The 11,328-nt window shown below is 39.8% G+C and overlaps 1 protein-coding gene across 12 annotated transcripts in view; it reads left to right on the top strand.

The window, feature by feature from the left end:
- LOC124128908 (uncharacterized threonine-rich GPI-anchored glycoprotein PJ4664.02-like) overlaps nucleotides 1–8,066 on the top strand; it is a 43,050-nt gene extending 34,984 nt beyond the window's left edge. For 9 of the 12 annotated variants that reach the window (XM_048391160.1, XM_048391158.1, XM_048391161.1 and 6 more), the window contains exons 10-20: nucleotides 167–499; nucleotides 667–831; nucleotides 2,130–2,333; nucleotides 2,583–2,627; nucleotides 3,045–3,068; nucleotides 3,630–3,845; nucleotides 4,051–4,095; nucleotides 4,274–4,297; nucleotides 4,809–4,832; nucleotides 5,960–6,169; nucleotides 6,414–8,066. In XM_048391160.1, the coding sequence (XP_048247117.1) occupies nucleotides 167–499; nucleotides 667–831; nucleotides 2,130–2,333; nucleotides 2,583–2,627; nucleotides 3,045–3,068; nucleotides 3,630–3,845; nucleotides 4,051–4,095; nucleotides 4,274–4,297; nucleotides 4,809–4,832; nucleotides 5,960–6,169; nucleotides 6,414–6,439 (1,316 nt within the window). In that variant the 3' untranslated portion in view covers nucleotides 6,440–8,066. The remainder of the gene's footprint in view (nucleotides 1–166; nucleotides 500–666; nucleotides 832–2,129; nucleotides 2,334–2,582; nucleotides 2,628–3,044; nucleotides 3,069–3,629; nucleotides 3,846–4,050; nucleotides 4,096–4,273; nucleotides 4,298–4,808; nucleotides 4,833–5,959; nucleotides 6,170–6,413) is intronic. The other 3 variants (XM_048391162.1, XM_048391163.1, XM_048391164.1) reach the window with 3 other exon arrangements.
- Nucleotides 8,067–11,328: the final 3,262 nt, after the last annotated feature.

The following is an 11,328-nucleotide window of genomic DNA, read 5'->3' as shown; positions in this document are numbered from 1 at the left end:
CATTTTAATCTCAATTACAACAGCATGCTATAAACATATATTGAATATTAAAGAAGATGCCACTAAAACTCGATATATTTAACATTATTACATAAATCTATTGTATGTACACACATGTTAAGTTGTTAGTGGCTCAATGTACAACTTACGGATTCTTTTATAAAAGATCATTCAGGGAAGCCGACCTTGACCTTGCCGATTGAGATCGTTGAAGGCAGATGGAAGGAGACGTCACTGTTTGTGTGCTCCTACAGACAGGGTATCCCTCCAGCTGAGGTGTACTGGAGTGCTACACTGGCCAATGGTACGACACTAGACAGACTGAACTTCACCACGCAGGAGTCTGTGGTCGAGAACCAGACTGACGTGTGTGCCCTGGAAGCAACCTCCCAGTTTTACTATGGCTTCAGCATGGCGTGGAATGCCTCCAGCGTCTGCTGTAACGTCAAAGAAGGAGCAAATGCTACAACAGCCTGTGGGGATGTCTATGTTATTCCATGTAAGTGGTTGAAAATTAATATTGAACAATTTAACATACTCGAATACATTTTATAGACACTGTATTTCAATATTTATCAGCAACGTTGCAATCATATTCTCAACTGTCAAAACGATTATGTTTGTTGTAAGGAATAATTATGTATTTATGTTGTCATTTGTTTTCAGCGGACACGTGCATGAACAAGACTGGAAAGTTTGAGCATCCCTACAATTGTCAACTCTGGATTGAATGTGTCTCTGATGTAGTGTACATCGCGACATGCCAGAAGGGATATTGCATTGATCTGCAGAACGATGTGTGTGTGGCAGGACCTAGTGATGGTCCAACAGGTATGGAAGTCGTCACAACAGAACGTTATGACTCGCGAGTAAACATAATATGCACGTAATAGAAAACAACAAAGTACAAAAGGTACAGAAGCTCATCTTTATCAATGCTACAAAACTTGAGAGATGAAGATATGCTCATCTATTTACTTATCTTAAAAACAATACTTCTAAACACTTTATGGGGTAAACAATGGGGATTCATTTTTATTTTTCAAATTTTCTGAATGCCACACCAACTTTGGGCTGTACCGATTCATATGCTCTTTAATACTGTGCACTGATAGGCAACCCCAGTTCTGGAAAATAATGTTGCTAAAGTCCAAGGTCATATTTCCATGATATGAATGATTAATACAATCGTTAGCCACATTACGATTGTGTAACACCTACACATGTGTATGTTAATGAGTTCCATGTGATGTAAACAGACGCATTCCAATAGGTTATTGTAATAGCTATACCTCACAAGTAACCTGTTTAATCAACGATATTCCAGAATACTGACACTATATATATATTTCGAAACTGCATTATTTTATTCATTTCAAGACAACACCAGACAACAACTAAAAAGAATTCAGATAGATTGTCATGAACGTTTGTGCACATTTTCTATTATCAAATCATTGAAAACAACTTTAAGATGTGTTGCGTGTTGTTTCATTGTCCAGTATTCCAAACTCCATATCCCTGTTACCTTGATGGTTGCTGTAATCTGATCATAGTATACGTTTATGATAACCATAGTTCATTCTTGATCGATTATGTTTCTTATTGAAATACATTCAATAGAAATTATTTGCTACGAGTTCCACTGAAGCAAGAATTTAAACCGTAGCAGAGGAGTGAGCGAGTTGCGTTTAACGCCGTTTTGAACGCCGTTATATTAGGCGCCTTTATTCGTGCTCTTGGGTGTACACCCGACAAGTGGAACAATGTTGATTTCTATACAGGGGTACCGGTTCTGAGAGAAACTGGCTCTATTATGAAGGATCGACGCTGACTGGCGTTGAAAGTGTTAGTGTAATGGCTCTGCGTAAAGACATGAATGTACTAGAAGCATTAAATCAACGATTAGTTAAATCGGGAAGATTCGTTTGTATAAATGGTATGTAATTTTGTATGGATCTTCAAACAGACATTCTGCGACATTTAACAACAATATTTATTTGAATATTGACTCTGTGACATCTGCTGCCATACTGAAGTAAAAGTAAAAGATTTGTGGCTGATATGGATGTATAAAGGTGATCCATGTAAACAGCAAGTCACTACATAGATGTAACTCTTTCACCAAGGTTCATTCTCCTGTGAAGGCAGAGTGAGTGGCGACCGCATACCACGTGGTGACACATACCCCAGTCACTGCAAAGAGTACTACTGGTGTGTAAACGGAGCTCCCGTTAACACCACATGTCCTGGAAGTTCCTATTTCATCGGGAATGCCACACCAACTACGGCCTGTACCGAGGATTACGCTCTTTCATATTGTGCACTTAAAGGTAATCCTAATCCTTGAATTCTGGGTACGTGTATTATGTAATCTGCTTTATACCTTCTCATCATCACGGTTTAGGTTTAATTTTATCTGTGCAGATTTGGTTTTAGTCGGATTATCATAACTCTGAAAATTACTTTGAATATATTCTGGTATTTGTGCTCTCAGTGAATGTGCCGTATTTTCAATAATCAAGACTGTACAAGGTCTATACCCTAAATGTGTCCTACCCAACCTAAATTTGACTTTTCAGCTGCAAATGAAACTGTGAATGGAAATGAGACAGTGACGACCGTGGGTGAGAACCATGTTTCTTTTGATTTTGTTATTCCTCTAAACTGTATAATCCAATATTGCCCAAACCTCACACGTACAAGTAATTGTCTTCCAGACCTGATTATCTATTTAGTTTATTTTTCTTAGCAATGTTTTGGATGACGTTGGAGGGGCAATGTGTTTTCCTGGTTCACTCTTGTTTGTAATGTCGGTGTTGCAAAGTAAGGTCTGACACGGTGAGTAAGACGTTGTGTGTATACAATGTATGATAACGCCCTGCGATTCAAATTATAAAACGTAGAGCACTCAATCATCGAATACTTTTATGCATTTTGTTACTGCATTTTTGTCCATATAGGTATCAAAGATACGATAAGAATTTAATATGTTTTCTTTTGTCAAAACATGCTTATCACGACGTTTTCTTTGTTTGGATTAGCGCCAGCTGAAACAACTACGACAGGTAATATAAATGAAAACACATATTTGTTTCAATGCAACCAATATGATAATGATTAATGTTATTTCAATTATTTCTGTTGACATTTTTATTCATTACTCTATCAAAGGTCTATTAAAGGTGAATTTCTTAGTCATGTCAAAACCTAATCTGATCTCCTAATATGTGTCTATGCTTAAGAAATTAGCTACTACTAGGCACTAAGAATCACAAAGCCATGACGTCATCAACCTTGTGATTTACATATTTGTCAGTAAAGTGTCGACAACTTGTTTCTGTTTGAGTGTTTTTGCAACCAAATCGATTTCATGTCTTCATGCGCCTCAACAAATAGTATAGATATGAGGAACAATATAACATATATACATAGAAATGATACACAACGCCAGTCACTCATTTGTGAACTGAGGGGTATGTAAACTATATCGGACAGCAACAACATTGGCAATAGTGACAGTGTAGAATGTCATACAAATTAAACCAAATTTGTAAGTAGCATATTGAGCATGTTTCACGGTCGTTTTGTTAACTAGGTAGATGTTCCATGTCCGTTGTTTGTTCCAGATCCATTCTCCTGCAAAAGCAGAGCAACTGGCGACAACATACCTCGTGAATACACTCACCCAAGCCACTGCAGGGATTATTATTGGTGTGTAAACGGGGCTCCCATCAACAGAACATGCCCGGGAAGTTCCCTTTTCATCGCTAATGCGACACAAGCTTTGGCCTGTACCAGCGATTATGCACTTTCATTTTGTGAACAGAAAAGAACCCCATCCTGTGAGTATGACTTTTATCATCCCGAAGTCTTGCACTTTTTCAGATCTCTTAATAACTAGAATTTGAGTGGTAAACGTACAATAAATATGTTTCATGCTTGTTTCCTGTTTCAGAACACAACTTTTTTTGGCGTTTTCTTTATATACACTACTCATAAACTGCCGTTTAAATCACACCAATAATTCGGTTGTATCTGCCCTTTCAGCTGTTGATGGTAATACAACTGGAAATGCAACAGTCACTACCAGGGGTAAGAATGACGTTTATTTGTCTCAGTTTCATTGCGAAGAACTGTGACATACAAGTCAGTGGCAGTCTAGTGATCTGAAATGATAATATTCAGTTCTGATAATACAAATGAACACATTAATATTGTTTTAAAAACACAGCTAACGTCGGTCAACATTGTTTTGTCTTTTCTTAAATAGATCCAGCAGACTTCACCACGTCAGGTATAGCATACCTTAAATGTGCTGTGCATTAATGTTTTAACACAAACCATCCGCGAACAAGTCGTAAATGAACATGTGTGTAATTGTGATGGTTTTTTTAAATCATTGCAATGTGTATTGTTACATACTTACATGTGTTTTGACGACAGTTAGAAACTATTGTATGTATAAATGCAGTGACTAATCTAAATTTCTTTTTCGAAATGTGACATATAATCGACGGTGCTAACCTGTCTCTATTAACTTTTTGTATGCGAGTAATTTGTTATAGAGTACGTGCAGTTTAAACTAAAATGCAAATGCAACAGTCACTATTAGGGGTAATAATGACGTTTAGTTGTCTCGGTTTCATTGAGGATGAAACTTGTTCAAGAACTGAGACACACAAGTCGGTAGCAATCTAGTGATATGAAATGATAATATTTAGTTCTAATAATACAAGTGTACACGTTAATATTGTTTTAGAACACAGCAAACGTCGTTCAACAATGTATTGTCTTTCGTTAAATAGATCCAGCAGACGTCACCACGTCAGGTATAGCATACCTTAAATTCGCTGTGCATTTATGTTTTAACACAAACCATCCGAAAACAAGTCGTAAATGAACATGTGTGTAATTATAATGTTTTTTTTCTCATTGCTATGTGTATTGTTTTATACTAACATGTGCTTTGACGACACGTAGAAAATATTGTATGTATAAATGCAGTGACTAATTAAGATTTCTTTTTCGAAATGTGACATATCATTAACGGTGCTAACCTCTCTATATTAACTTTTTGTATGCGAGTAATTATGTACGTGCAGTTTAAACTAACACAAGTCATTACAAAGTAGAAATAATTACAACTAACAAGACCAGGATGAGGAAAGGAGATGGCACCGCTACCCTCCAACAAACTATGTTCATGATATCAATTGATGTAACTAAAACTGCATATAACTTTGGTTACATAACAACTCCTTAAAGGTTTGAGGTTTGTCATTGGCTATTTTCATAGTTTAACCTCAAAATATATAGTACAACATGTGAACTACGTCATGATGATTATGCAGAGAGAATGTGTGTGTGTGTGTTTGAGAGAGAGAGAGAGAGAGACAGAGAATGATAATATTTCAATGAAAACGGTGCAGCCAACTGAAATATCAAGATGAAACACATACTATAACTATTTAAAGATTGTTTCGTATTGTACAATACAATATCAAAACATTAAATCAGAAATATATATAAAAAAGTAGAAATAAATCTTTGCAGCTTTTACAATTGAATTTACATATTTTTCTACAAAGTATACACATTTGCCTGAAAGCGTATGGTACCTTGTATAGTAGGGGACCATGTAGACTAACATCTTGTCCCTGAAATGAACATATCGTACAGAAAAAAACAGTTGTTCCATTATCTTAATAAAAATGTAATAAAAAGGAGCCCAGAAACTCTCTATGATACTGCAGTAATCTAGGCTTGCCAAATTATATAGACTTGCATGGGCTGTATTTGATATATTTGTATCAGGGTCTGTACGACAGGCTAGGGACCATGGACTCTTTCCGAGTGGGCTTCCTACGTCCATCCATAGTGAAGGTAGGAAAATAGATGTGGTAAAAGGGTGCAGAGCAACTGTTCCGTCATGGCAACTTTCCTGGTGATTTTACAGCTCCTCCTTCCAAGTGTGACTGCAGCGTTTACGCCTACATCGCCAGAGAGAGCACCTACCCTGGCAACTGCACTCAGTACTACTGGTGTGTAAATGGTGGGAAGCTTCCTCGGGAATGTGGTCCTGGACAGCAGGTGTATTTCAACATTTCAGAGGCCATCTTACCTTGCACAAACATACCCGCAGACTACTACTGCCAACATGTAGAAGGTAAGCTGCACTAGCTACTGTCTGTTTCATAGTGATATCAACAGCGTTCATATTGCTGACTAAAGTGTAACGCGCTGTTTTTGTTCAACGAAAGACTCACGAGTTTTTTTGTATTTATGTAGTGAATAGCTGTACGATAGCTGAGGCATCGTCAACATATTCACGCACTAGGTTTCATTTTTACCAGAACCCCGCAGCTGATCATATGTCAAAACAACTACCATTTATGTATGATATATTTCAGATGGTACACTCGAACCTTGCTTATGAAGACAATAAGCTCACAGACATGCGCGCGCAAGACGCAGGATACACAGATTAATGACACGGATGGATGTTTAATGGACAGTGGACGGACATCAACACTCATCGGGATTTTTCTGCTTTCATCTTAAGAGGCCCGACACATGGATAATGCAGGCATTTCCATTACCATAATGCGCAGGCACTGGTTCAACACACTGGTGGACGTGTCAGGACAAATATACTTCTATAACTGTTATTACCTGGAACTACTACTGAAGTTGCTTTTATATTTCCGGAAATTTGTATAGGTGAAATATACATATTTCATGCACATGTTAACACCTAACTTATCACAACGCCATATCAGCACACCAAAGTATACGTCATCTGCTACCACGAAGGTTCACTGGTGTATCTGTAAGCTATATCCAATACCTTTCGGGACTATCTCACAGTGACATGCTGCCCGCTTTACTGCCGTAATAATGAGTGATGCATGCATATTATTTCGATCTTTGTCGTTTGACTTTTAAAGGTGTATGTGCAAGCAATGGGTCGATACGTTTGGGTCGATATGGGCCGAGTGGTTAGTGAAAAACAATATCTCTCACAAGTAGTTAGCGAAGAGAATTTCATGTTTCGAAAGAATTACCGTATATTTTACGTCTCGATAGAAAATAACAGAACCCTCTCTAAAAGTACAAAATGCATTGATCTATAGCGGCAGTGTAACTGTTGAAATAGGCAAAAGCTGTATAAAGTGTCATGTATAAATGTCATCTCACTAAAGACTACTGTGCAAATAAATTATCTGTTAATGTATTTATGACATGTTTTCTTGTCGGAAATTATGTTTGGACAAAAATGATGATGGTAAATATTAAACCTACGTTTAACCTTGATAGAGACTGATAATATTGTGTATGAGCTTAATCACGACGAGAGATTTCTAAAATATATATAAAAGGGTGGTTAAAAAACACGGAGGAATAAAATCGCCACGTTATGGTAAGGAAGGAACTTATACAGTATAGGGGAAAATTGTCACGTTCTTGGCAGCTTAACGTCTATTTATATTGTTCCTGTTTTATGATTGTAATATGTATATTAATATTGTATGTGTATTTCATATCTATTCTGCTATATGTTGTGTTTAAGTATGCAGTGATTACTCATCTAATGATCTGAAAAAAAAGATAAAGGTGTATATAAATTAAAGTATTGTTTCCTGAATACTGCAGTGCTAAAATGGTTCCATATGATTGAACAGAGCTTGGTATACTCCCATAAACTGGTGTTCTGTTAACGAGTAAAAAAAAATTGATTGAGTTTACTCACCATTCTATACAACTAAAACGACCAGTGTGTATATATTTTACGAGCTATTGCAGCAAATGCTGACCTAATGTGCATGTTCAGTTTTAAAGTGTAATTGTTTGTATCAAAGATGCCTTTTTCAGTAATGTGTATATACATGTCATTACCTTTTACTGATTATATAGATGACTGATGGATACAGCGCTCACTACATGGTGTTTATCTTCAAAGTAGATCCAGAAGATGACATAATTAAATTTTAAAGCTTTTGTACTGGTACCAACATATCACCATTCAAGTCATCCGGTAAATAAAGTTATAAAAACAAACTGAACGTATGTCTACCTTGTTTGTAAAGAAAAGGTGGTTGAGTGCACAACAAATATGTAAGCTAATGCCCTTGTCAAAGTGGATGGTGAAAACTGCACTTACTCATGCATATTGATATGAATCTTTCTACAAGTTCCTACAGAGTGAAAATGGCAAAGGCAAGATAAGTGAGTGAGTGAGTTGGGTTTAACGCTTCAGTGAAACCCACGAGCACGAATATGGTGCTGACAAACCTAGAAACATAATCGGGGCGAACCGGCATTCGAACCAACAATCATAGGTTTCGGGCGTGCCCAAGGGACGCAACTCTGCACAGCGAATCGCGGCGCCTCAGACGACTGGGCCACTCGTGCCCCCAAAGGCAAATTGAAGAAATTATACAAAATGAACTAAATAATTTGTTTTGTTTCATTTCGTCACGTAAATGTGACAGTTCACAGTACGAACCATCTGAAGGGCATTAGAGCAGACCTCGAACATTATCTCAAACGTCACGAGTACACGGATGTACGTGCGAGTTAATCAAACCGAGGGAAGTATTGTATTTCAATACAACCACAAATCGTTCACAAAAGTAAAGTAAGGTATCCTACGACAGTGGACAGATTGAGTCCTCGGAATCTGTACATAATACACGCAAACTGTTAAGGCGTACTGTACACCCTTCATAGTTAGGCTCAGAGGTTTTCAGCAACCGCTGGAAATTCATTAGGATCACTTAACCTTTCCTTGACCATGTTATTTATATACAATTCCAAGTTCTTAAGTACACTGTTCGTTCTTTACATAGGACGATTTTTCTTTCGCTATTTGTTTTGTATTTTGAGTTCATTGTTTGTGTGTAAATAAGCAACATTTGACTCTTATTGCGAACTTTTTGTCCTTTATTTCAAGTTTGTATTCTTCAACCGAATGGCCGCCCATAGACAGCTTCAGTTTTCTGGAATTCCAAATGAGTTCTACTCGTGAACTGCCCCCCAAAAGATCGACCATTAATGACCAATAGTATGCTGATCATGCTGCGTGAGAATATTAACGCTAAATGTCATTAAAAGCTCACAAAAGGCACCTGCGCTGTTGCCATGGCTGTATTTCATGACTTTGGCTTTGCTCTCATTGAAACCCCTACGTTTTCACCAGATTTGGCACAGTATTTTTTGAAACATAATACGCAAGCAAGGCCACCACGTCCATCATAGTTAGAACATTTCAGCCACGCCTAACATTGTAAGGTGAAATATAATGGCAGAAACACATTACCACTGTCGTTGGGTCTTCAAAAATCAAATGATGTACAGTGTGAACATCGATCAAGACCAAAGGCTGACTACTGTACCTCTGTGTGCACGTGCGTGTATGCGCGTGTGTGTGTGTGCGCGCGTGTGTGCGTGCATGTGTGTGTGTGTGTGTGTGTGTGTGTGTGTGTGTGTGTGTGTGTGTGTGTGTGTGTGTGTGTGTGTGTGTGTGTGTGTGTGTGTGTGTGTGTGTGTGTGTGTGTGTGTGTGTGTGTGTGTGTGTGTGTGTGTGTGTGTGTGTGCATGCATAAGTATATCACGGCTAGCAATGTATGTGATCGGTATTGATTCAATTATGTATCCTCATGAAGAGAAATGTGCTCTCTATTCGGATAAATCGATGGTTCCGATATCAAGCACACACCAGACATGGCTGGGGAAGACATCTTCCCAAACAATACTCAGAAGGAGGCTTTGTAACACACTGATTTACGATCACAATCACCTACATGTCCAACTGATCCTACCACCCACGCCTTCAACTGAAACATAGTACCACTCGTCTCTCTGGCTCCCCACGCCTACAACTGACACATAACACGACTCGTCTCTCTGGCTCCCCACGCCTTCAACTGAAACATAACACGACTCGTATCTCTGGCTCCCCACGCCTACAACTGAAACATAACACGATAAGACCATTTGGCTCCCCACGCCTCCAACAGAAACATAACACGACTCGTCTCTCTGGCTCCCCACGCCTACAACTGAAACATAACACGACTCGTCTCTCTGGCTCCCCACGCCTACAACTGAAACATAACACGACTCGTCTCTCTGGCTCCGCACGCCTACAACTGAAACATAACACGACTCGTCTCTCTGGCTCCCCACGCCTACAACTGAAACATAACACGACTCGTCTCTCTGGCTCCCAACGCCTACAGCCGAAACATAACACGACTCGTCTCTCTGGCTCCCCACGCCTCCAACTGAAACATAACACGACTAGTCAATTTGGCTCCCCACGCCTCCAACTGAACATAACACGACTCGTCTCTCTGGCTCCCAAGGCCTCTAACTGAAACATAACACGACTAGTCAATTTGGCTCCCCACGCCTCCAACTGAACATAACACGACTCGTCTCTCTGGCTCCCCACGCCTCCAACTGAAACATAACACGACTAGTCAATTTGGCTCCCCACGCCTCCAACTGAACATAACACGACTAGTCTCTCTGGCTCCCCACGCCTACAACTGAAACATAACACCACTCGTCCCTCTGGCTCACCGTGGCTTTAACTGATACATAACACCACTCGTCTCTCTGGCTCCCCACGCCTCCACCTGAAACATAACACGACTCGTCTCTCTGGCTCCCCACGCCTCCAACTGAAACATAACACGACTCGTCTCTCTGGCTCCCCACGCCTCCAACTGAAACATAACACGACTAGTCAATTTGGCTCCCCACGCCTCCAACTGAACATAACACGACTCGTCTCTCTGGCTCCCCACGCCTCCAACTGAACATAACACGACTAGTCTCTCTGGCTCCCAAGGCCTACAACTGAAACATAACACGACAAGTCTATTTGGCTCCCCACGCCTCCAACTGAAACAGAACACGACTCGTCTCTCTGGCTCCCCACGCCTCCAACTGAAACATAACACGACTCGTCTCTCTGGCTCCCCACGCCTCCAACTGAAACATAACACGACTCGTCTCTCTGGCTCCCAAGGCCTACAACTGAAACATAACACGACAAGTCTATTTGGCTCCCCACGCCTCCAACTGAAACAGAACACGACTCGTCTCTCTGGCTCCCCACGCCTCCAACTGAAACATAACACGACTCGTCTCTCTGGCTCCCCACGCCTCCAACTGAAACATAACACGACTCGTCTCTCTGGCTCCCCACGCCTACAACTGAAACATAACACGACTCGTCTCTCTGGCTCCCCACGCCTCCACCTGCAACATAACACGACTCGTCTCTCTGGCTCCCCACGCCTACAACTGAAACAT

Source organism: Haliotis rufescens, unplaced genomic scaffold (genome assembly GCF_023055435.1).
Source record: "Haliotis rufescens isolate VD_foot unplaced genomic scaffold, xgHalRufe1.0.p SCAF_9, whole genome shotgun sequence".
Classification (NCBI taxonomy): domain Eukaryota; kingdom Metazoa; phylum Mollusca; class Gastropoda; order Lepetellida; family Haliotidae; genus Haliotis; species Haliotis rufescens.
Note: the sequence above shows the minus strand (reverse complement) of the source record. Positions and strands in the feature narration are given on the sequence as shown.